Source organism: Bubalus bubalis, chromosome 1, assembly GCF_019923935.1.
Source record: "Bubalus bubalis isolate 160015118507 breed Murrah chromosome 1, NDDB_SH_1, whole genome shotgun sequence".
Lineage (NCBI taxonomy): Eukaryota > Metazoa > Chordata > Mammalia > Artiodactyla > Bovidae > Bubalus > Bubalus bubalis.
Genome location: NC_059157.1, coordinates 101,879,667 through 101,903,812, shown reverse-complemented (window position 1 = coordinate 101,903,812; position 24,146 = coordinate 101,879,667). Strand labels below are relative to the sequence as shown.

Genomic DNA, 24,146 nt, shown 5'->3' with positions numbered 1-24,146 from the left:
CCTCCTACGTCTTCTGCATTGGCAGGTGGGTTCTTTACCACTAGCGCCGCTAGCATTCCCCTCAATACCTCAGTAAGAAGATCATTAACTAGGGTTCAGTATTTCTTTTCAATTTTTCTTTTGACATAAAGTTTGTACACGATAAAATGCACAAATCTTAAGTGAACACTAGTTGAGTTTTGACAAATGTATATACATAACCCATAGCCATCTCAATGTAGAGAACATTACCAGCATCCCAGAAAGTTCCTGAATTCATATTCCCCATCGATCCCTGCTCCCTCTCTCCCAGAGGCAATTCTTATACTGACTTTCTTTTAACCACAGATTAAATTTGCCTGGTCTAGAACTACACATAAACCATGCATTTTCCGTTCTTGTGTGTAAGGCTCTTTCACTCAGCATTATGGTTTTGAAAGTCATCTGTGTCACTGCACACATCAGCAACTTGTTCTTTTTTAAAATCACCTGATAATATTCCACTGTATGCGTACACTGCAATTTATCCACTTTCTTATTGATGGGTAAACAGGCTGTTTCCAGTTTTGGGATATTATGAATAAAACTGTTATGGTCATCTTTACGTAAGTCTTTTTTAATGGACATTTACTTTCATTTTTCTTGGGCAAATATCAAAGAGTGAAGTTGTTTTATTATATGTGAGATTTACATTTGGTTTTATAAGAAGCTTCCAGATCTTTTCCCAAAGAGGTTGTTTCATTGTATATTCCATGAACAAAGTGTGAGAGTTCCGGTTGCTTCACATTCTCTCTCAGATTTGGTGCTATCTGTCTCTTTTAATTTTAGTCATTCTAGTGGGTGTGAAAAGTTACCTCATGGTGTTTCACTTTGCATTTTTCTGATCACTAATGATGTTGACCAGTTTGTCATGTACTTACTAGCCATTTATGTATCTTCTTTCGGAAGTATCTGCTTAATTCTTTTACCCTTTCTCCCTTTTGCTCTTTTTCTTTTAACTGTTGAGCTGTAGAGGTTATTTATATATTCTGGATACTATGCTTTTTGAATATTTTATCCTCCCCTGTAGCTTGCTTATTCATTTTCTCAATGGCCTATTTTGGTGAGCTAAATTCCTTAATTTGATGGAGTTTATCTTTTTTTTTTTCTTTTATGGTTTCTGTAACTTAAGAAACTTCTGCCTGCTCCCAAGTCACAAGATATTTTCCTGTTTTCTTCTAACAGTTTTATAATTCTAGCTTTTATGTTTAGATCTAAGATCCATCTCAAGTTAATTTTAATATATGGTGCGAAGTACGGGTCAAGGTTCACTTTTCCATATGTATACAGCAGTATGTGTGCTTCCTAACAGACCAGTGCTTGTTCACAGTTGTCTTACAGACAGTCAGTCTCATGTTATAATCTGAGGACTTTCTATGTGAAAGCCAGAATGTTATGTCCAAGGAAGCTTGCAATTCAGAGATGTAAACAAATGATGACAGTTTAATGTTATAGTTCCTATTAGCAGTAAGTGTAAACACCATGGGTGGTATAGAGGAGGGAGTAACGAAGCACCAAGTTTTACATTATGGTAAAATAGCTCACTAAATGCTTGCAACATTGAAGATGCTGCAGGAAAGACACAAACCAGGGCTAATATTTGGTTAAGAGATTGGAGTATTTTTAGGAAGGATTTTCTCTAGGTAAAATCTGAAAATAAACCGAGTTTATTTCTCAATGGCCCCATTTCTCTTCTTTTGGTAACACTGTCCTTGGTTGTCACTTTCTCTGCTCCGTGTTCCTGGGAAGCTGCCCTCCCTCTTCCGAGCACAGAGCTGACTTCTCAGTCTTCCCCAGGCTACCTTGTGGGTCAAGGCCACACAGCACTTTGTCTTTCTCTTTCTTTCCCTTTTATCCTGACAGCTATAATCAGTTCGGGGTCTCTTCCCTTGCTCAGTGGACTCTACAATCAGCCATGGGCTAAAACACATCTCATATATTGATTAGCATTTTTAGATTCATTGCTGATTAGGACTTAGTAGGCCACTATCACAGGGGTACTTTCATTTTTAACTGGGACTCCTGAAGACTTGGTAACACCCTTGATTTGACTATAACCTATTCAAAGTCTCTGTGGCTCAGTCTCTCCCCCAGTAAAATGGGGACCATAATAATACTTCATATAGATTTGGAGGGAATTAAATAAAGTAATGGAGGCTTCCCAGGTGGTGCTAGTAGTAAAGAACCCGCCTGCCAATGCATGAGAAATGCAGCTTTGATCCCTGGGTCAGGTAGATTTCTTGGAGGAGGGCATGGCAATCTACTCTAGTATTCTTGCCTGGAGAATCCCATGGACAGAGGAGCCTGGTAGGCAACAGTCCATAGGGTCGCAAAGAGTCGCTCATGACTGAAGCCTCTTGGCACAGCACACACAACACAAATAAAGTTGGCACATTAAGTAATATGTGTAAAGCGCTTAGAGGAGGGCCTGGGATATAATAAGCACTATGTAAGTATTGGGAGAAGGAATCATAATGGTGGAGAGATTTGAGGGTGGAGGCAGGAAACTTTCCTAAAGCACAAAATGCTATGACCTGAGAAGGGAGGGTCACAAATGCAGTTTTCCTTTGGAGACAGAGATCTGGAACAAGGAGTGGCCCACATGAAGGCCACAGCAGCACAGAATCTGATGCATTCAAGCCTTCTTGGGAAAAAAAAACCACCCGCTTGTCTGTATTTAAGGATGAAATGCAGGTGCCACCTTCTGGTCATCACGGGGAAATGAGGATTAAGCGTTTGCTGGAGGCACGTCGGCTGACTCAAGCCAGAGCCAACAAAGAGCTCTGTGTCACCTTTGTGTTCACAGGGAACCCTCCCCAGGGCAAGGATCAGATAACCAGGATTGCTCACAAAGAAAGGGGAATGCAGAACCCACTGTGAGCACGAGCTGCTTTATTTTCTTAACTCTTAGCCTTCCCCAAGGCCTCTTTACCAAGAGATCAGTGCAGACAGCTGAGCCACATACAGCTAGACACAGGCTGCAGAGCAGCTCAGAAAGGTCCCTCTGGCTTTCTACCCACTGAGAGCAAGGCTGGCCCATTACGGGGATGGGCCTGGCAGGCCTGTTTTGTGCCAGGCGCTGTGGGAGGCACTTTCCTGTTAAGACTCCACAATCTTGTGTGGTGTTACTAACCCCACTTAACTGGTGAGAAAAACCACAGCTCAGAGTCCTCAGGAAGCTTGTCAAAGGCAGCCTGTTGTAAAGGGACTGCATTAGTTTTACAGGGCTGCTGTAAGAAAATGTTTGAACACCAGAACTTTATCTCCCCACAGCTCTGGAGGTCCGAAGTCAGAGATCAAGGTGTCGGCAGGTTTGGCTTCTCCTGAGGCCTGTCTCCTTGACCTGCAGACAGCCACCTCCCTGTGTCCTCACAGGGTCTGTTCTCTGTGCACACCCATCCCCAGGGTCTCTGCATATCCTAATCTCCTCCTCTTACGAGGACACCAGTCAGATTGGATCAGGGCTCACCCAAAGGGCCTCACTTTAAATTAACTACCTCTTTAAAGCTTCTTTCTCCAGATACAGCCACATTCTGAGGGACTGGGGGTTACGACTTCGACGTGTGAATTTCCAGGGAACATGTGAGTGTATGCTCAGTCATGTCTGACTCTGCAACCCCATAGACTGTAGCCCACAAAGCTCCTCTGTGTATAGGATTTTCTAGGCAAGAATCCTGGAGTGGGTTGCCATTTCCTCCTCTGGGGGCTAAGATATATCAGGCTAATAAGATAAAACAATCCTTATTTTTAAAGACTTCCTCTCCCGTGTAAGTACAACTCTCTGCACAGACTTCATCATAGAGAATCCCATGGACAGAGGAGCCTGGTGTACAGTCCATGGGGTTGCATAGAGTGGGACACGGCTTTCACTTCACTTTTTTCAGTGTTACACAGAAATTTACAGGTTTATTTTTCCTCACAGAATGTACATCTGTGGGGGCAGAGACTAGATTATTCATCTTGTGTCTCTGGATCTAGCTCCTATTCATCACTGAATAAATAAATAAATAATATTACTCTACAAATTTACCAAAGGCATAAGGAAATGATATGGATATGTGAACATATACTATACAAAGAAAAGTTCATAATTCTGATCTTGGTTTATGAAACTCTTTCCCAAGTTAACCACAGGTAATTCAATGAAGACAGTAGAGCCACAAAGAAAGGGGTTTTTTAGTTCTGCTCATGGCCAACACAATCAGGAGCTGTCAGGTTGTTTCCAAACCACTGCCAGATGAGCTCCTGTTATAGGAAGTCACGCTACCCAAACTAACCAGATAGACAGGGACACATTTTTTGGGTGGATCTTTCATTATCTGAACACTGGCACTCAGCACCTAGAACAGAACTTGGGAACGAAGTGATTCTTGTAAATATCCCTTGTTACCCAAATATATTAACTTTCTCAGCTCTGACTGCAAGGGATGCCCTATTAGGTAGATGTATTTATAACATTGCATTTATACACAGGCATAGGCATACACACATACTTGTACATATATAAAAGCCATCCTTTTTCTTGACAACACCTATCATTTATCAGTGTCCAGGATAAAAAACATCATTTAATACAACATTTCTGGAGCTTCTCCTGCCTAACTGTATGCTGCTGCTGCTGCTGCTAAGTTGCTTCATCGTGTCCGACTCTGTGCGACACCATAGACGGCAGCCCACCAGCTCCTCTGTCCATGGGATTCTCCAGGCAAGAACACTGGAGTGGGTTGCCATTTCCTTCTCCAACGCATGAAAGTGAAAAGTGAAAGTGAAGCCACTCAGTCGAGTCCGACTCTTAGCGACCCCATGGACTGCAGCCTACCAGACTCGTCCATCCATGGGATTTTCCAGGCAAGAGTACTGGAGTGGGGTGCCATTGCCTTCTCTGGCCTAACTGTATAGTCAGGATCAATTCTGCTCCAAGGATGTATCTGAAGCTATGACATGGTGGGTGGTATCCTGAGCTGCTTCTTTGGACTGTCACTTAAGGAAGGGAGAAGTGAAGTCGGTCCTTTGTGACCCCATGGATAGTAGCCTGCACCAAGCTCTTCCATCCATGGGATTTTCAAGGCAAGAGTACTGGAGTGGGGTACCATTTCCTTCTCCAGGGAATCTTCCCAACCCAGGGATTGAACCCAGGTCTCTCAGATTGTAGACAGACACTCTACCGTCTGAGCCACCAGGGAAGTCCTAAGGAAGGGAGAAGGACACCCTAAATCCTGGGTGGGCCACCTCTGAATCACTAGCACCTGGCCCAGAAGCTTCATTTAATGCTTCATAAGAGCATGAGTGCTTGAGCAGCTTCAAGGGCAGGGCAAGAACAAGACATAACTGCAAGCCCGATGTGAACAGGAGCAGACTGCTGGTGGCTGAAAGTGCTTTGCCTTCGTATTGAAATTTAGAGTATTGATGGTATGATATATGTATTTCAACAGAATATTTTATTTAGAGATCCTCTGGCTACAATTCTTGCAGGTCACCTCAAGTGCACAGCTTTTTCAAATACTATGCTTTTGGAATTTTGTTATTTTAAATCTTCAAAGTATATAGTTTTACTGCTGTTTATTCAGAAGAAAATCAAGATAAAGAGATTTTTTTTTTAACCCTCACTTGTGGGAAGGAAGCTCATTCCTACCTGTGGACCAGTGTGTTCTTGAGGCCGCCAACCAGGCCCCGGGCAATGGTCTTCACTCTGGGTGTGAGGATAGCTTGAGACACGTGGAAGGAGCCATGGGGGGAGCGCTCACTCAGTGTGGTCTCCAAGAAGAGGATGAGTTTGCGCACACTCGTGGTATTGGCCCACGGTGCGGGGATCTTCTTTCCAGGCCACAGGAAGGAGTATTGCTTGTAGAAGGGACAGTGATAGAAGATAAGAACCTGAAACGTTTAGAACAAACAAAGGAGGGCAGTTCATGAGCCACACTCCTATCAGCGGTTATGCTGATATTCCGTTAGAGGCTGAAAGTACATAGGCAGTGCTTTTACCATCCAAAATCATGGACTTCCTCAAGTCTACCCTGACCCCCTGCCCTTGGGAATCGCCGGACCCCAGGTGGAGAACCTTTGTGGTTGGTCCTGTAAGTTATGACTCCTGTGCTCACGGAATTGACCCTGAGCCCTTGGGTTGAGATCGACACACTGAACTAATCCGGGAGGTCTCAGGTTTTCAGTTGTGTGTGATGATTCTGAAGGAAAACTGCCAGGTGAGGAAGGGAGAGCAGGAGCCGCACAAGACAGGGAAGACTTCGAGTAGGGGAGGCGTCTCCATTGGGACCTCTCAGGATTGTGGTGATACTAGCAATATTGCTAAAATAATTAGCAAGCTGCATCGCAGCATTAATTAGCTTCTGAAGGCAGCTGAGAGACAGGGATTGTTCCAGTCCAGAGCTCTGCTGCTTAGGTTTCCAAAGTGAGTGAGTGAAAGTCGCTCAGTCGTGTCCGACTCTTTGCTACCCCATGGACTGCATAGTCCATGGAATTCTCTAGATCAGAATACTGGAGTGGGTAGCCTTCCCCTTCTCTAGGGGAATCTTCCCAAACCAGGGATCGAACCCAGGTCTCCTGCATTGCAGGTGGATTCTTTACCAGCTGAGCCACAAGGGAAGCCCAAGAATCCTGGAGTGGGTAGCCCATCCCTTCTCCTGCAGATCTTCCTGACCCAGGAATCGAACCGAGGTCAGTAGTGTATTTTCTCTCCTCCTGGGTGGCAGGGATTCTTTCCTAAGGGAATGTCCAGCCTGTGTATTTACATTCCCTGGACTGCAATCCTTGGATAGCTGGCCTGAGAGCATAATCCTCCAGGCACCCAAGGGCAAGACTCTGAATGTGGGTCTTGTTTCCGGGGCACATTCAGCTGGTGACTAAGGAGCCTAACTGCTCTGGAAGGCCTGGAGCAAGGGAGCGCCAGGCTCCGTGCACTGAACAGACTAATGGTTGTTCTCGTTGTGTTTAATGGCTCTGAGTAATGTCTGACTGACTACTAATGATGTCTGTGGTAAACACATGTGTTAATGAGGTTAATCACAGGCTCATCGTAAGCAGATTGCCTGGGAGATTGGGGAGGATTTCCTGCTGGCGTTGTAACTGGCTTGTTTGGAAGGCCGGGGTCTCCAACATCCATACGGGTGAAGAGCTGGCTGTGAAATGGATAGTGAGAGGAGAGGCGGAAGGCTGCATGATCCTTCAACACGGCCCGTCAGACCACTTCCTGTGCTCCTGGTCCCTGGGCAGAGGGTCAGGGGTTGAAAGGACAGTGCCGTTCTTCACTCTGCCTTGGAGAATGTGCAAAAAAGACACATTCTACAAAAGGGGCTTTATGCCTTTCCTCAGGAGCCTCTTAAGTAATCTGATCCTGAAGGTTAGAGGGGTAATTTCTGTTTACAGTAGGGGGTTGGCCTAGCACACCAGGACTCTTTTTACAGAATTTTAGGGGCAGCAGCTTGCCCGGGGCCTGTGTTTGGCATCAGACTCCCGACCTCACTCTGCTGTATTTCCCATATGAGATATTCTTCCCTCCAGCTCAGCAATTCATGCGCCAGTTTTCTCCCGAGACTCAGATTTAAAATCTCATTTCCTGTATAGAATTATTCTTTAATTGACCTCTTCTTATTTTGATCATTCTTTTCCAAGGGCCCCAGGATGTAGGTTTAGACTATATACTATTTTTCAACTGATGGCTTACAAACGCGTTTCTTCATACAGTACATTTGAGGCAGTTTCATCTCGTAATTGTATATCAGTTGTCTTATATTTTACTAGTGTCACATATTCTTCTTACCTTCTCATTAAGATTCTAATACTGCCAAATTGTAGATGAAATCTTCTCATTCACTGTACCTTCAAAACCCATAGCCTCTAATGTACCGGCACATACCTGTGAGCTGGGATGTAATTGCATATGGAGTAAATGAAATGTGACTGAATGGTTGTACACTTCTTGCCATTAAATTATGGTAATAAAATACTCTGGGGGTTACACGCAAGGCAGCTCACTACATAATGAATAAAGTTTAGCTGCCAGCGTGGCGTGCTCCAACAGTGGGGAGGTAACTGAGGCTCTGCTGGAGATCTCTTGTTCAGCTTTTAAGAGGCATGGCAGGGAAATCTTTGGGAAAGAAAGTGGAACAAGGAAGCCCTGAAATTCAAATTGATGACATGAGACCTTTTTCTGACATGTCATCACAGTCTCTTTCCGTCATAATTTTAGGGGTGTTGGTTGTTGAATGATATAGATTCAGTTCAGTTCAGTCACTCAGTCGTGTCCGACTCTGTGACCCCATGAATTGCAGCATGCCAGGCCTCCCTGTCCATCACAAACTCCCTGAGTCTACTCAAACTCATGTCCATCGAGTCGGTGGTGCCATCTAGCCATCTCATCCTCTGTCGTCCCCTTCTCCTCCTGCCCCCAATCCCTCCCAGCATCAGGGTCTTTTCCAATGAGTCAACTCTTTGCATGAGGTGGCCAAAGTATTAGAGTTTCAGCTTTAGCATCAGTCCTTCCAATGAACACCCAGGACTGATCTCCTTTGGGATGGACTGGTTGGATCTCCTTGCAGTCCAAGGGACTCTCAAGAGTCTTCTCCAACACCACAGTTCAAAAGCATCAATTTTTTGGCACTCAGCTTTCTTCACAGTCCAACTCTCACATCCATACATGACCACAGGAAAAACCATAGCCTTGACTAGACGGACCTTTGTTGGCAAAGTAGTGTCTCTGCTTTTGAATATGCTATCTAGGTTGGTCATAACTTTTCTTCCAAGGAGTAAGCGTCTTTTAATTTCATGGCTGCAGTCACCATCTGCAGTGATTTTGGAGCCCAGAAAAATAAAGTCTGACACTGTTTCCGCTGTTTCCCCATCTATTTCCCATGCAGTGATGGGACCGGATGCCCTGATCTTCGTTTTCTGAATGTTGACCTTTAAGCCAATCTTTTCACTCTTCTCTTTCACTTTCATCAAGAGGCTTTTTAGTTCTCTTCACTTTCTGCCATAAGGGTGGTGTCATTTGCATATCTGAGGTTATTGATATTTCTCCCAGCATTCCTGATTCCAGCCTATGCTTCTTCCAGCCCAGCGTTTCTCATGATGTACTCTGCATACAAGTTAAATAAACAGGGTGACAATATACAGCCTTGACGTACTTCTTTTCCTATTTGGAACCAGTCTGTTGTTCCATGTGCAGTTCTAACTGTTGCTTCCGGACCTGCATACAGGTTTCTCAAGAGGCAGGTCAGGTGGTCTGGTATTCCCATCTCTTGAAGAATTTTCCACAGTTTATTGTGAGCCACACAGTCAAAGGCTTTGGCATAGTCAATAAAGCAGAAATAGATGTTTTTCTGGAACTCTCTTGCTTTTCCATGATCCAGCGGATGTTGGCAGTTTGATCTCTGGTTCCTCTGCCTTTTCTAAAATCAGCTTGAACATCTGAAAGTTCATGGTTCACGTACTATTGAAGCCTGGCTTGGAGAATTTTGAGCATTACTATACTAGCGTGTGAGATGAGTGCAATTGTGTGGTAGTTTGAGCATTCTTTGGCATTGCCTTTCTTTGGGATTGGAATGAAAACTGACCTTTTCCAGTCCTGTGGCCACTGCTGAGTTTTCCAAATTTGCTGGCATATTGAGTGTAGCACTTTCACAGCTTATCTTTCAGGATTTGAAATAGCTCAACTGGAATTCCATCACCTCCACTCTCTTTGCTCCAAGTGATGCTTCTAAGGCCCACTTGACTTCACATTCCAGGATGTCTGGCTCTAGGTCAGTGATCAAACCATCATGATTATCTGGGTCATGAAGCTCTTTTTTGTACAGTTCTTCTGTGTATTCTTGCCATCTTTTCTTAATATCTTCTTCTTCTGTTAGGTCCATACCATTTCTGTCCTTTATCGAGCCCATCTTTGCATGAAATCTTCCCTTGGTATCTCTAGTTTTCTTGAAGAGATCTCTAGTCTTTCCCATTCTGTTGTTTTCCTCTATTTCTTTGCATTGATCACTAAGGAAGGCTTTCTTATCTCTCCTTGCTATTCTTTGGAACTCTGCATTCAGGTGCTTATATCTTTCCTTTTCTCCTTTGCTTTTCCCTTCTCTTCTTTTCACAGCTATTTGTAAGGCCTCCTCAGGCAGCCATTTTGCTTTTTTGCGTTTCTTTTCCATGGGGATGGTCTTGATCCCTGTCTCCTGTACAATGTCATGAACCTCTGTCCATAGTTCATCAGGCACTCTGTCTAACATATCTAGTCCCTTAAATCTATTTCTCACTTCCACTGTATAATCATAAGGGATTTGATTTAGGTCATACGTGAATGGTGGAGTGGTTTTCCCTACTTTCTTCAATTTAAGTCTGAATTTGGCAATAAGGAGCTCATGATCTGAGCCACAGTCAGCTCCCGGTCTTGTTTTTGCTGACTGTATAGAGCTTCTCCATCTTTGGCTGCAAAGAACATAATCAATCTGATTTCGGTGTTGACCATCTGGTGATGTCCATGTGTAGAGTCTTCTCTTGTGTTGTTGGAAGAGGGTGTTTGCTATGACCAGTGCGTTCTCTTGGAAAAACTCTATTACCTTTGCCCTGATTCATTGCGTACTCCAAGGCCAAATTTGCCTGTTACTCCAGGTGTCTCTTGACTTCCTACTTTTGTATTCCAGTCCCCTATAATGAAAAAGACGTCTTTTTGGGGTGTTAGTTCTAAAAGGTCTTGTAGGTCTTCATAGAACCGTTCAACTTCAGCTTCTTCAGTGTTACTGGTTGGAGCATAGGCTTGGATTACCATGATATTGATTAGCCCACTCTTAAAACTATATCAGAGCTTTACTCTCTGCTAGAAATTCACTGCCAGCATGATTCGTTACTCCTGAAATTACCTGTTTCTCTGCAAATTTCTAAATGATCTAGTATGCAATATGGCAGCCAGTGTACAAAATTATAAAATTATAACCTGTTTACCAATTTAGCTCAAAATTTAACCTTACCCAAATCCTCATATTCAAAGGCCCATTCACAGATCTTCCCTGTCTCCCATTCAGCAAACCCTCTGAAAACCTATGATAATAGAGGCTTATAAATAAAGCCAAAGTGTTTTTGTTAGCATAATCTATGATTCTGGTTGTGAAAATCACCAAATGTGTGAACAGCCCTGGGAAAGCATTGAGAACTGTGGGAACTCTGGGGAGCTGACAGTCTGTGACTGAGACCGCCTTGCCACTCACCAACAATGTTCTCCTGGGAAAGCCTCAGTTTTCAAATCTGTAGAATGAGGGTAATAATGACAACCTATGTCCTAGTGCTGTGGAGAGAATTTAATGAGTTAGCCTGTACTTAGCACACTGTAAAAGTCCCATGAATGTTAGTATTGCTCTTGTTACTAGTATTATTTAATGTTGTAAGAGAGAGATTCCACTGGGGAAAAGTTTCTCCAAATTAGGCTTGTGAGTCCAAACAGATATAAACTTATGTTTACGGGAGAGGTGTGGTAAATTTTTGGCAAAATATCACTTATGAAAGCTTTAGTGAAGAAAAACACCTTAGATAACTTTAACAGACACTGAGAGTTGACTCTTTAGTCTTTGTAGAGCCATTTAGGGGTGCACAGTGCGACCCAGTGTTTTTTGCTCCTTAGGCCAAGTCTGGGAGTCATCCTTGAATCCTCAAGTTCCCAATAATGAGGAAACCCTATTAGCTCTAACTTCTCCTGGGTTCAAAATCTGACCACTTTCCACTGAGATTCTCCTCACTGGTTTCCATACTTTCCTTCTGTCTCTACTCCAAGTCTCTTCTCAGTAACCAGAGGGATACCATCAAAACCTAAGTCAGGCCATAGAACCCTGGGCTTGGAACCCTCCCAGAACCTTCCCCACTCAGAGTAAAAGCCAAGTCCTTACCAGGCCCCTACGATCCCCTACCACCTCTCTGCCTTCCTTTGCTGCTCTGCTTTCCAGCCCCACAGCTCGTGCTTTTCCTCAACAATGCTGGGCGCCTTCCTGCTTTGGGGCTCTGCTCTGGTTGGTTCCTCTGCTGGGAAAGCTCTTCCCCCAGTTGATTAACTCCCTCAAATGCCATTTTTTCAACAAGGGCTACTCTGATCAAACTATTTAAAATTGTGACTGATCCTCCAACCCACAGAACCCTGGTTTCCCCTTACGCTGCTTGCCTTTCTTTTTCCATTGCTCCCATTACTTTCTAACATTTTATATGCTGTATTTATCATATTTATTACCTATGATCTATCTCCCTCCACCTGAATGAAATCTCCATCAGGGCAAGGATCTTGGAGCTTGGCACATACTTGGTGTTCAACATATATTTGCAAATGAGTAATCTTAAATTGATTTTTAATTAAAAGCTCTTCTCTCATTTCAAAAATAACTGCATCTTGAAGATGTTTTGGTTAATGCATCTATGAGTAAGGAAGCAACTGTGAATGAAAGGTCTTTTTTTTCTTCCTTTTTAAAGAGTCTATATCGGAGCCTGACCATTCCTAAAGCTCTCCTCTCCCACCATCACCATCCTCTGGGACCAGAGAAGAATTTATCTGAGGCTCACACTCCTTTTCCTGAGTTTCTGCATCATGGGTCTAAGTTTGGGTCTCTTCTCAACTTGGGGGTGCTCTTCCAGACTTGATCCCTTCATGGGCTTTTCCTTCCTTAACTCTGTCTCCCCCACTGACCCAAATGCCTTTAAAAATGTTAACACCTCTGAGATGAATCACTTCCTGTGCCTTTGTCAGCTGACGCTTCTACCTATCGATTAACATTTGTCAGGGATGATCTGACATTGAGTTGAAGGCTCAGTGGGACAGATTGTCCCTAAAGGGAATGAGGAGGGTGAAAACAGACTGGATGTGAGATATAAAAATGGTAATGGCCAACTGGTCCTGTTTCACAACTCTGCCTTGGGCTGGTTCTGGCCAAGTCATTCAAAGTCTACTTAGATGCTCAGCCAGTTGCCAAACATGTAGTAAATATTTGGCAGGTATCAATCCCGGTTCTGGAGAAGGAAATGGCAACCCACTTCAGTGTTCTTGCCTGGAGAATCCCAGGGATGGCGGAGCCTAGTGGGCTGCCGTCTATGGGGTTGCACAGAGTTGGACACAACTGAAGTGACTTAGCAGCTTGGCAATCCCAGTTCAGTGGTACCCAGGGGAGCCCTTGGAGCCATCTGAGAGCCCAGGAACCAGATTTTTATTATCACAGACACTCTACGCTTCTACCCCAAGGGCCCTGGAATGAGATGTCTTAGAGCTGGTGACCCTGAAAAAGCAGGAAGAGTTCCGTTCTTGCCCTTGGAAATTTCTCTCTGTTCCCTCCTACCTGACACTTCTTCTCCCACAGCCTCTGCAGTGTCATGTTCTCCACACTGCAGGCTGAGCACAACTTGCTTCCAAAGGCCTCCTGGATCCGGAGAATCAGGCGTTTGTGATGGGCCTCATCCATGGCATAGAAGTGGTTGAAATCCAGGAAGACAATCTCTTGGGGGTGTTGTGTGAGGAATGAGTTGATCTCCATCAGTCCATCCCAGACCTTGATGCCAAAAAGCCCGTGAATGAAGTAGATTTCCTGGTCGGCGTCCCCTGGCTTGGAAGACACACGCAGGTCAAAGTAACGGATCCCGGCATCCAGCTGTTCTCGGAATGTCAGGTTCTGAGTCACAGACCATTTCTTCATGACCTTCTTCACGAACGAGATCCTGGCGAGGCGTTTGATCGCTGGGGTTTGGTCAGGCCCCACTGGGGACTTTTCATCTACCCAGTAGCTGAATGAATCATGGGAGCCTACACAAAGCAACAAAGGGGAGGTGAGCAGTTGAGACTGAGCTCGGACAGATAAACCGAAAAGATAAGAATTAAAAAAGAAGTACACACACAGAGAATACTGTGAACAAATAGTTGCAAAAATTTTCAAGCTTGCAAGGGATGAAATAAACACAAATAAAGGTAATGTAGTCTTATTAGCAGCTTGTTCATAGCTCAGTTGGTAAAGAATCTGCCTGCAATGTGGGAGATCACGGTTTGATCCCTGGGTTGGGAAGATCCCCTGGAGAAGGGAAAGGCTACCCACTCCAGTATTCTGGCCTGGAGAATTCCATGGACTGTATAGAGTCCACGGGGTAGCAAAGAGTCGGACACGACTGAGCAACTTCTACTTTTCACTTTACAGCCAGGAGTAAAATGATAATTTCATACATTGCTGGTATAAGGTAAATTAATAAATACCCTTTTGGAAAGGTACTTAGAAAAATGTTTGAGAAGACCTTTAAAATATTCACACCATTTAATCTAGTAATTTCATTTCAGAAAATTCATTTTCAATAGGAAATCTATTCCGAAGAACTAAACTAATGTTTGGAAAAATAAAGATTTCTTCTGAAGAATATTCCTAATAGATACAAACTAGAGGTTGCTTAAGTGTACCTCATAGAAGAATATTTAATGGTGGCACAGCTGCTTTATTCAAGCAGGTATTGAAAGAAAAGATAAGACAACTCTGTCTATCTCAGTAATGATGGGACAGGCATTTAAATTCTAAGAAAGGCAGATTTTTTTTTAAACTGCCTTCTTACAATTTTGTATATACTATTTTCCTATTGTAAAAATAAATCAGTGGGAATGATTTCTTAACAGATCATATAAGCAATTCTGAAGAGCCTTGGTTAGTTATATGCCCCTTTCTGAAATCATCTCTTAATAAGCCAAAATTGCCATTAAATGATCAAATGCATGTTGTATTTCTCTTCCTTAAAGAGGGTAAGGATCCTCCTAGACACTGAGACGATCTTACTGTTATAAAGTCTAAATGACCATGAGAGACACTTTTCTAACTACAGTGAGAAAATATTTCAGTAGTAACTTAAGTAAAAATTATCTTTAACAAATATCTTCCATTTTGTCATCAGTTTCTATCTGGTGTCAACCATTATTATTTGGTTGGCTTGGTGAGTGGCTCTGACCCCAGGGGTCTCCTCACAGGGTGCTGCACTTTGCAAACAAAATTTAAGAGGAAAGTGTTGTGTTCTGCCAATCTCGTCCTTAATCACTACGACTCACACCAGAATCAAAATTCTTACATTCATATAGAATACTCTTGACTGTCACCAGTTATACTTTTCAGTAAGTTTTAGAGTAGGTATTTCATACATAATGTAGGGTTTTATACAATTCTACTGTTTTATGTTTTATTATTTCCATTTTCTTGAAAATAAATCATTCTGGGAATGGTTTTTACTGTTTTATCTTTTTAGAAATAAACCCAAAAAACAAACAACAACAACAACAAAAAATGTGACAAGCAATGCTTTATTGTTAGGTAGTCTCTAGAACATGAAGGGTATTCAGGAACTATTAAGAAAAAGCATAGTTATCAATCCTCAGGCAAAGTGAATTTTGTGAGCAAGAAAATTACTAGCATGTTTCAGGTAAAAAATGGCTGTTACTAATAGAAATGTGGAGCGAGTCCCTCTGGAGTTCCCACACTGGTTGTCTCTGCTAATGAGACTCACTGGATACTTGCCGAATGCTCTGCTTCCCTGGGCTGCAGCAGAAATAGGAGCTCTTTATACCTCTTCACTGAGAGATTTATTATGAATACATTATGTACAGATGGAGGACAGCCAGTTCTCTCTTCTTTTTAGATTTTATCAGCAGCCCAGCTGTTTGGGATTGAGTGTGTAATATAGTATGAGTTATGTATTGTACTTAATTCTTCCCTGGGTATCAGGGAATAGCCATTATCCAAGCATGGAGAAGAGCAAATCCCTGCTGGTATTCTCTGGCTGGTGCTGAGCCCAGTTTCATGCCCAGAGGGAGATGTGCTAACAGCCTCCGGGGTTTTCTCCGTGTCTGAGGACTGTGCGCCAGTGTGACAGCCGTGGGGCCCCAGGGACCGTTTCTGAATATATGGGGACACTCTAGGCACCAGCGCATCCTGCGGAAGAGGAAGGGCACGCGCGTCTCCTGGGAACTCGGAGTCTCTCTGCCGCTCCCTTTTCTATTCTAGCTGCCTAGCATTGCCCACTGCCATCCCCTGGACAGGAAGGAACAGGACAAGGGAGCCGGTTGTTCGCTGACTGTTTGATAGCGTTTGTCCTTCCGAGGCCTCCAGCAGTCAAAGCCAACACTCACCCATTAACCACTGTCAATACTTTTGCCTTTCTACCTAATTTTTTCCCAGGGGGTTGTTGAGTTCACTCACGTAGAGTGAGAACAATAATATCCAGACACTTGAGTGCACTTAACTCTCTCTTTTTTGAAAAACCAGGTAAAAATACCCCACACTTTACACAGAATATTTACAAGGTTACATTGTGCAAAGAATACTTACAAAAGGAAAATCTTAATATTTTCCACCCCAGATTTATTATCAAAGTTTCCTCTTCTCCCTATTCCTTGAAAGAAGACATTTGACTCTTTAGACTGTCTTGGGGCTTGCCTGGTCATGCAGTAGTTAAGAATCCAACTGCCAATGCAGGGTATACGAGTTCCATACCTAGTTCAGGCAGACGCCACATGTCTCAGGGCAACTACTGAGCCTGCTCATCCTGAGCCTGTGCTCCACAACTACAGCGTAGCCCCTGCTTGCTGTAACCAGAGAAAGCCCGAGCAGCAAGACCCAGCACAGCCAAAAAAAAAAATGTTTCAAGACTGTCTTTAGGACTGTTTCTCTCCCTCTGCCCTGGGATATATGGATTAAATTCACACATTTCCCCCAGAGAAGTGACCCCCCCCCCCCACTGGCACCCCCACCTCATCGCCTTGTTCTCGAAGACAACTACTATGTGGACTCGGTCAGGATCATGGCTCCATGAGTCCTGGCTTGTTTTATGACAAGGTTAGGAAATAGTTTAGAACTTCATTCTGTTGCCATTTCTGCCACAGGAAGGGTTTTGCTGCTACCACCTGAAAGTACCTGTGCATCTTCACTCATCCTCTCTAGGGCATTTTTTAAAAAATCTCTGACTACAATAGATTTACGGAGAAGGCAATGGCAACCCACTCCAGTACTCTTGCCTGGAAAATCCAATGGATGGAGGAGCCTGGTAGGTTGCAGTCCATGGGGTCGTGAAGAGTCAGACATGACTGAGCAACTTCACTTTCACTTTTCACTTTCATGCACTGGAGAAGGAAATGGCAACCCACTCCAGTGTTCTTGCCTGGTGAATCCCAGGGACGGGGGAGCCTGGTGTAATATAGTATGGTGTATATGCCGTCTCTGGGGTTGCACAGAGTCGGACACGACTGAAACGACTTAGCAGCAGCACAATAGATTTAAGTGGTCTTCTTTATCTTAAGAACAAAACAAATCACTTTCCACGTCTCACCCCTTCAGGTGACTGTCCTCTTTTTTTCTGGGTGTCGAATTCTTGAAACAGAGGCCAGTGCTGTGACCTTTGTCTCCCTGATCAACTCTCTCCTTCCAGTTGGAAGCGACCTCCTACCCTTGTGTTGCTACTCTTCATCCTTATATTCTTGGAATCGACAACTCCAAATGGCTTTATTCTTCATGGCCTTTGTGAGGGTCTGCTAAGTCAGCTCTTTTCTGGATCCTTCTTACATTTTTGTATATATTATTGGGCTTCCCTTGTGGCTCTCAGCTGGTAGAGAATCTGCCTGCAATGTGGGAAACCTGGGTTTGCTCCCTGGGTTGGGAAGATCCCCCGGAGAAGGGAAAGGCTACCCACTCCAGTATTCTTGCTGGGAGAATTCCATGGACTGTATAGTCCATGGGATTGCAAAGAGTCTGACACATCTGAGTGACTTTCACTTTCGCTTTCCATTCCCTTGTGATGCACGATGCACATCTTCAGGAGTGCCTGTCCTTCTTTGACAGCTCTCCTTTGGCCTCCTTTGCTGGCTCTTCTCCCTTCTGCTTGTCTCCCAGTTTAAAGTTTCCAAGGGTCTTTATTCCTTCCTTTTCCCACCCCCAGAGATTTCATCCACTTCCCAAGTTTCTAATCACAGCCCCATTATGCAGATGACACCATAAGTTTCATTTCTAGCACAGACTCTTCTAAAGTTCCAAATTTATGTGTCCAGCTTCTGCTGTGGTCTTCAGGCTTCACCTGCCTGCAGGTGTAGGCACAACAAATGACAGATTCTCCATGTACTCCATAAAGCCAGCCACTCATGTGGCCCCTCTGGTCCCCACAGAATGTCTCTGCTAAATCTGTCAATAGTTCACTCACTCAGACTTGAACTATGGATTCTAATTAAATTCTTCCCTCTTCCTCACCCCCTGCATCCAACCAGTTACCTAATCTTAGTATCTGAATTCTAAAAAAGACATCAAACATGTTTCTTCCTTTGATCTTCACCTGCCACCGCCCCCACCCTCCACTACCTATCTTATAAGCAGGATCAACAGAGCCCCGACTTGTCCTTTGAGTCCAGCCTAATTTGTTCAAATTTAAAAGTCGATCGTCTCAATAGTGCTGATTACATCATTTCCCTCTTACCCACAGATCAGGTTCAAACTCTGGTCACTGGTGTTTAGGGCTCTCCTCAACAAAGTTCCAATGTATTATTCCGGCCTCATATCTCACCAGGCCCCTTCCTCTGACTCTATGCACTTACTTTGCTGATAGCTTTTATAAAATATTCTCTCATCCCAATTCTGTCCAACAGTGTTTAAAATGCATATCGGGTAAGCTGCTTACCCTATGCCTCAGTTTCTTCATCTGTAAAATGGGCATGATCATATTGATTGTCACAAAAATTGTTGTGAATGTTGGAATGCATGCAAAGTGCCTGGAGCAATGCTCATACATACTAAGTGCTGAACTATTGTTACTGTTATTATTAGTCACTCTCTGTCACTTGGAAACTAGAGGGAAAAAGGAGTGATCAACTGAATTCCTTATCTTAAATACTTAGGGTCTGGAGGATTTTCTTTCGTGCACCTGAAGCACTGTTCCTCTGCACCTTGTTGGCTGATGTGGAGATAACAGCTAAGCCTCTTCCTTGTTGACGGTAGCTGTCACTCGGCCTCTGGGTCACCGCCTAAGCTCTGTCATTGCCCGCTTTTAAAATCTCAAAACACAATATCCTACTTTCTGATCACAACTTACTTTTCTTCTTCCTCATTGTGACTTGACTTCTATTTACTCTAATCTGAGAGCCCAGAGTAGGCTCTATGTCATCCTTTGGCTGGCTACAACCAAGATGTTACTTGCCACTTTTATCTGCAGAATTATTAATTACAACCATCTGAAAGCTGCAAGGATCACTGTGAAGGCACGTTGTCTGTCTATACATACCAATCATATGCACAGCCCCCAAATGCACATGGAAATAGTAACATGATATTTTCTAACAAACTTTTTGTCTAACAACCAACATTTTACTTCTCTAATTTATCATTTATAGAGTGGACTAAATAAGGTTTTAGAAAATAATAGTCATTAAATACTGGATAACTATCTTTAAACGTCTCTGGGAAGGGAATTTTTGTCATCCTAAGAATATTCCAACAGAGAAGGAAATAAGAACAAATAGGCCTTTCCTTAATGTTCTACACTCCATGGATTGATATCATGCCTAATTTTAGCCCTACACAGGTGAAGGCATTTTCCTCCAATTTTTGAAAACATTTTTATGTAATCTTTTCATTTCCAGTTACTACTCTTGTCCCTTCCTGTTTCCTTATACAATAAAAAGGCATTAAAATGTTTCTACTTCCTTTCTTTATGTATACAAAACCCTGAATAATGTATGTGAACGCACTCTGTAATCTAAAGTAGTGATTCTCAACCTTGAATGCACATCAGAATCCCCTGGGGGAGCTTTTAGGAAACAGAAGTGCCCAAGATCCCAGTCAAGACCTATGAAGTAAAAAAATCTCTCTGGGGTGGGAGTTGAGAAGGAAAAATATGAAAAGCTCCCCTGGTGATTCTGTCTACCCAGGCTTGGCACCCCCGCTTATAAATGTAAGATTATCCTTTGCCAACAAGCTCTCGGACTTCTTGGGATCAGTTTCTCTGGTTGGTCTTCCAGTACTTTCAAATCTTCAGATGATAATCTGGTGGACTGCCTTTCCCATGTCTGAGGAGCAGCTCTCTTCACCAACCTTTTTGTTCTAGGAATGCCTCCAGCCCTTTGACCAGTTGAAAAATCACAGCTTGTTTGCAAGAAAAGAAAAATATTGGGGCATCTTACTTCTTTATCATGCCTTCTAGTAAGTCATTATATGAGGATACTTAAGTTTAATTAGGGCATTTTATATATGTACTGGGTTACTGAGTTCAGAATAAAGTTACTGAAGCAGCAAAATCACAAGGAAAAAGATATTTGAACAAGAAAAGGTTAGCAGGACATTTATCCTATGTTAGGTATTTCCTCCTACACTGCATTGGGGTTTCTAGGTGGTAACTAAGTGATAAAGAACCCACCTGCCAATGCAGGAGACAAGAGACACAGGTTTGATCCCTGGGTCTGGAAGATCCCCTAGAGGAGGGCATGGCAACCCAGTATTCTTGCCTGGAGAATCCCATGAACGGAGGAGCCTGGCGGGCTACAGCCCATATGGTCTCACAGTTGACATGACTCAAGCGACTTAGGGACCAGGTAGGAGAAAATGAGCTGCTATGTCAGGACAGGGGACAGTCAGTTTGCTCTTTATCTGGAACACCAACTGCTGCTTGACTCTTTCTAAGGGGTGTTATTTGGGAATTGGGAGATCTCAAGTGAACACACAACAGTTTTTAGTTAAAGCACTTTCATTACCCATTTATGGCAAATTGGAATAGTAGCCATTTTTCTGAACTTAATTAAAAAGAGTGTAAAGCAAGCTTCTTGGGAAGCCGGTCTCTAAATAAAACAAACAATTCAAGTCGCCACCATGAAATGATACATACCATCAACAACACAATGGCATTTTCGATTATGTAGTGACTACACCTAAAAACAGAGAGGGAAGGATGAAACAAGAGTTAAGCGAAGAATAAGAGGAAGAGGATGAAATGGTTGGCCGGCATCACTGACTCAATGGATATGAGTTTGAGCAAACTCCAGGAGATAGTGAAAGACAGGGAAGCCTGGTGTGCTGCAGTCCATGGGGTTGCAACGAGTCCAACACGACTTGGCAACTGAACAATGAGGAAGAGAGAAAATCTTCTTTAACATACCTCTGGGTGGCATCTGGGGAGGTGGGGATGGTGACCCAGGTCAAAGAACACATGATCTCATATATTCGAGAAAATTTCTTCTCACCTACCTTAGGTACTACCCCACCCTCAGGGGGCCCTTTAACCTTGAAGCTCATGAGCCCCTTCCAGGTCTGCCTACTGAAGGCCACTCTCTCACCCAGTGCTTACTCAAATCACTCAATGTATTGGTGCTGCTAGGCTATATGTTCCCAGGGCGGGTGACACTGCCCCAAGGAAGCAAAAATTGGTTTTGTGGGGATGAAAAACCCTTCTTTTTATGGGTAAAGCATAAAGAGAATACCCAAACAGATGTACCGTGCAGTGTATCTGTGGAATTAAAATGTCATTGTTTGGGGGGTGGGGGCGCTGAGCAGGAATAGAAATGGCCCAAAGTTCTCGTTAGCATGGCTATAAAGAAAACCAGGCTGAGAAACAGCACTCCAGACAGAACTCCCTAGTAGTCACATGGACAGCTGACTTGTCTGGGCTGGATCTCCGACCCTGAACCTCTTTTATCCTTAAGTGGCATGTCTGTCAATGCCACCAGTGATTGTTTCCCACAGGGCACCATTCAAAAGGTGAGCTGGAAGTGGAAGGTCCTCTTCCCATTCCCTGCCCCAGAACACTAAAGGGTTGGGAACCAATTCAATTCTCTCTTTCCTAGTTATCTTTTAAATATTCCCACCAGGCATCTCCTGCCGGGAGCCGGCAAGAGACATTCCACTCGTGACAAAGGTCATGAGGAAGGGGGCTCGGCATACGCAAAGGCGGGATCGAGCCTCGGGAGTGCCCCCGGATATTCTCGAGCATCTACCCCCCAAAAAACCAGAGTCTGCCTACTTTATTGCTTTGTGCTCTCACCTCTGACTTTACTGGGGGCTGTCCCCCACCACCATCTCACTCTCTCTGTCAAAGAGTTAACTTACAGCTCCTATTAATAAAGTTCCTGGGCAATTAGGAGTGTTTAAATCCAAACCCCTCAGATGGCTCTCTAACTCGCCTGACAAGTTTACCCGGACACCTACAGCTATGCATACGATTGTTTACAGTCTCCCAGCCTCCAGAGGCACCGGAAGCTTAAGATATTCAAATAGCTTAGAGCCTCTCAGAGAATTAGAAACTGTCAGAATAAAGCTAGTAAAAGATTTCATTGATGAGCCAATGTTTGTTGCCAAGTTTTCACATCCCTTGAATTGTATCCTTGAATGTGCATTAATTAATATAGTTGGTATGTAGAAAAAATAAGTAGTGGCCTGGTGTTAGTAACTTTAGACCCTTAAGGTAGTAAATTCTTTCCTTTGTAAACCCATTACACATCCACCCTATAGGAACGTAATCTTATCTTCGGAGGATGGCGCCAAACCTTAAAATAATTACTCTTAGAGAAAATAAGTCTTTGTTGATAAGTCCTTGTCAAGAGTCATAAAATGTTAATAGGCCTCTGGCCAGAAGATGATGTAAATCACCTAAACCATTTGTATACGATAAATCTGCAGGAAAGAAACCCTGGTTTTTGATAAGCATCAAAGACTGCTGATTTTGCATCCCCTATTGTCCTCTATGTGTAACTTAGGGTATAAAAGCCCCTGTTGAAAATAAAGCTATGGGCCTTGCTCACCAACGCTTGGTCTCCCCATGTCATTCTTCCCTTTAACTTCTAGCTGAGTGTCCATCTGGAGCGTGGATGTCCTCTGCGACCATTTATTTGCCTGGGCTTCTAAGACCCACTCGAGAAGGTGTCTAAGGTGGGGCACCTTCCGCTATTCGAGAGGGCGCCTGCGGCCTCCGTGGTCAGAGCTAACCTGGTGTCACGGGTTATATTGATTTTCCGCGTAAACCAAGCCACTCAGCTTCTTTTCTCCACTGAATTTTCCTACTGAGCTATCCTCATTCTATTCCTCTTTATTATATCTAATTAACATTTGAATAGGCCGCCTAGCCGTCTCTCCTTCGAAGACCCTGGATCAGCCGGGGCTGGACCCCGGCAATCTCCCAAGTCATTTCTCCACCTACATAGCCCTGAAGGACCCAGAGTTTTAGTGTACAAAATACAGGTTTAAGAAGAAGAGATTTACCAATGGTGAATCCTGAGACCTCACTTGATGAATCACTGTAGCTCTGGATAGGCTACATGAAAAGTTCCCCCAGTGATAAAGAGCCTAGGGTCTGGTGCCAGGCCGCCTAGATTCATGACTGGGGCTCCACTGCTTACTAGCTACGGCACTGAAATGCGGTACCTTGTTTCTCACTTGTCAAGTGGGCACAACAGCACCAATATCAGTGGTTTGTGGTGAGTGCCAAGTGATTACATCAGGTAAGCATTCAGAAGAATCCTTGGCCAACAGAATGAGTTCCAACATATTATTATTATTTCATTATTAAGGAATTTATGTTATCTTCTACTTGAAAGACATGACCTGAGAAACAAATAATTCTAGTTTTTAAATAATGTTGTGATATCTCATTAAATATTCATATTCAGGGATCTGCTGTGGGAGTTAAACTAATAAAAATGAAGTTTTCAGTTTAAGGGATTTATTTTAGGTTACATCCAGAATTAACATCAGAAGAAATAAATTCAAATCACAGTCTTATACAGGCAAAGTATAAATTGGCACTAAAAGTTAATTATAAAAAATCTCTAGTTTGTGCCTATGTCAATAACAAGAATAAATAAATTCAGTGACTACACAGCTTGAAAATATAACAGAGAAAGTTTAAAGGTTCCTCTTGAACTTTTTATTTTTAATATCCTAGAACTAGACATCCAATCCCAGGGATGGGGGAGCCTGGTGGGCTGCCGTCTATGGGGTCGCACAGAGTCGGACACGACTGACGTGACTTAGCAGCAGACATCCTCATTTCTATAGAAAAAAAAAAAACACACACACACACACACACACACAAAAAAACCAAGTCCAGGGACTTCCCTGGTGGTCCAGTGGTTAAGAATCTGCCTTGTAATACAGAGGACATGGGTACAGTCCCTGGTTGGGGAACTA

At 43.4% G+C, this 24,146-nt stretch overlaps 1 protein-coding gene across 1 annotated transcript in view; it reads right to left on the bottom strand.

Annotated features, from left to right (window-relative positions):
* Positions 1-24,146, bottom strand: part of PLCXD2 (phosphatidylinositol specific phospholipase C X domain containing 2) — a 58,965-nt gene that overhangs the window by 6,970 nt on the left and 27,849 nt on the right. The window contains exons 2-3 of the mRNA XM_006073965.4: positions 13,320-13,780; positions 5,651-5,892 (exon numbers count right to left, since the gene is read on the bottom strand). Coding sequence (XP_006074027.2) covers positions 5,651-5,892; positions 13,320-13,780 — 703 coding nt within the window. The remainder of the gene's footprint in view (positions 1-5,650; positions 5,893-13,319; positions 13,781-24,146) is intronic.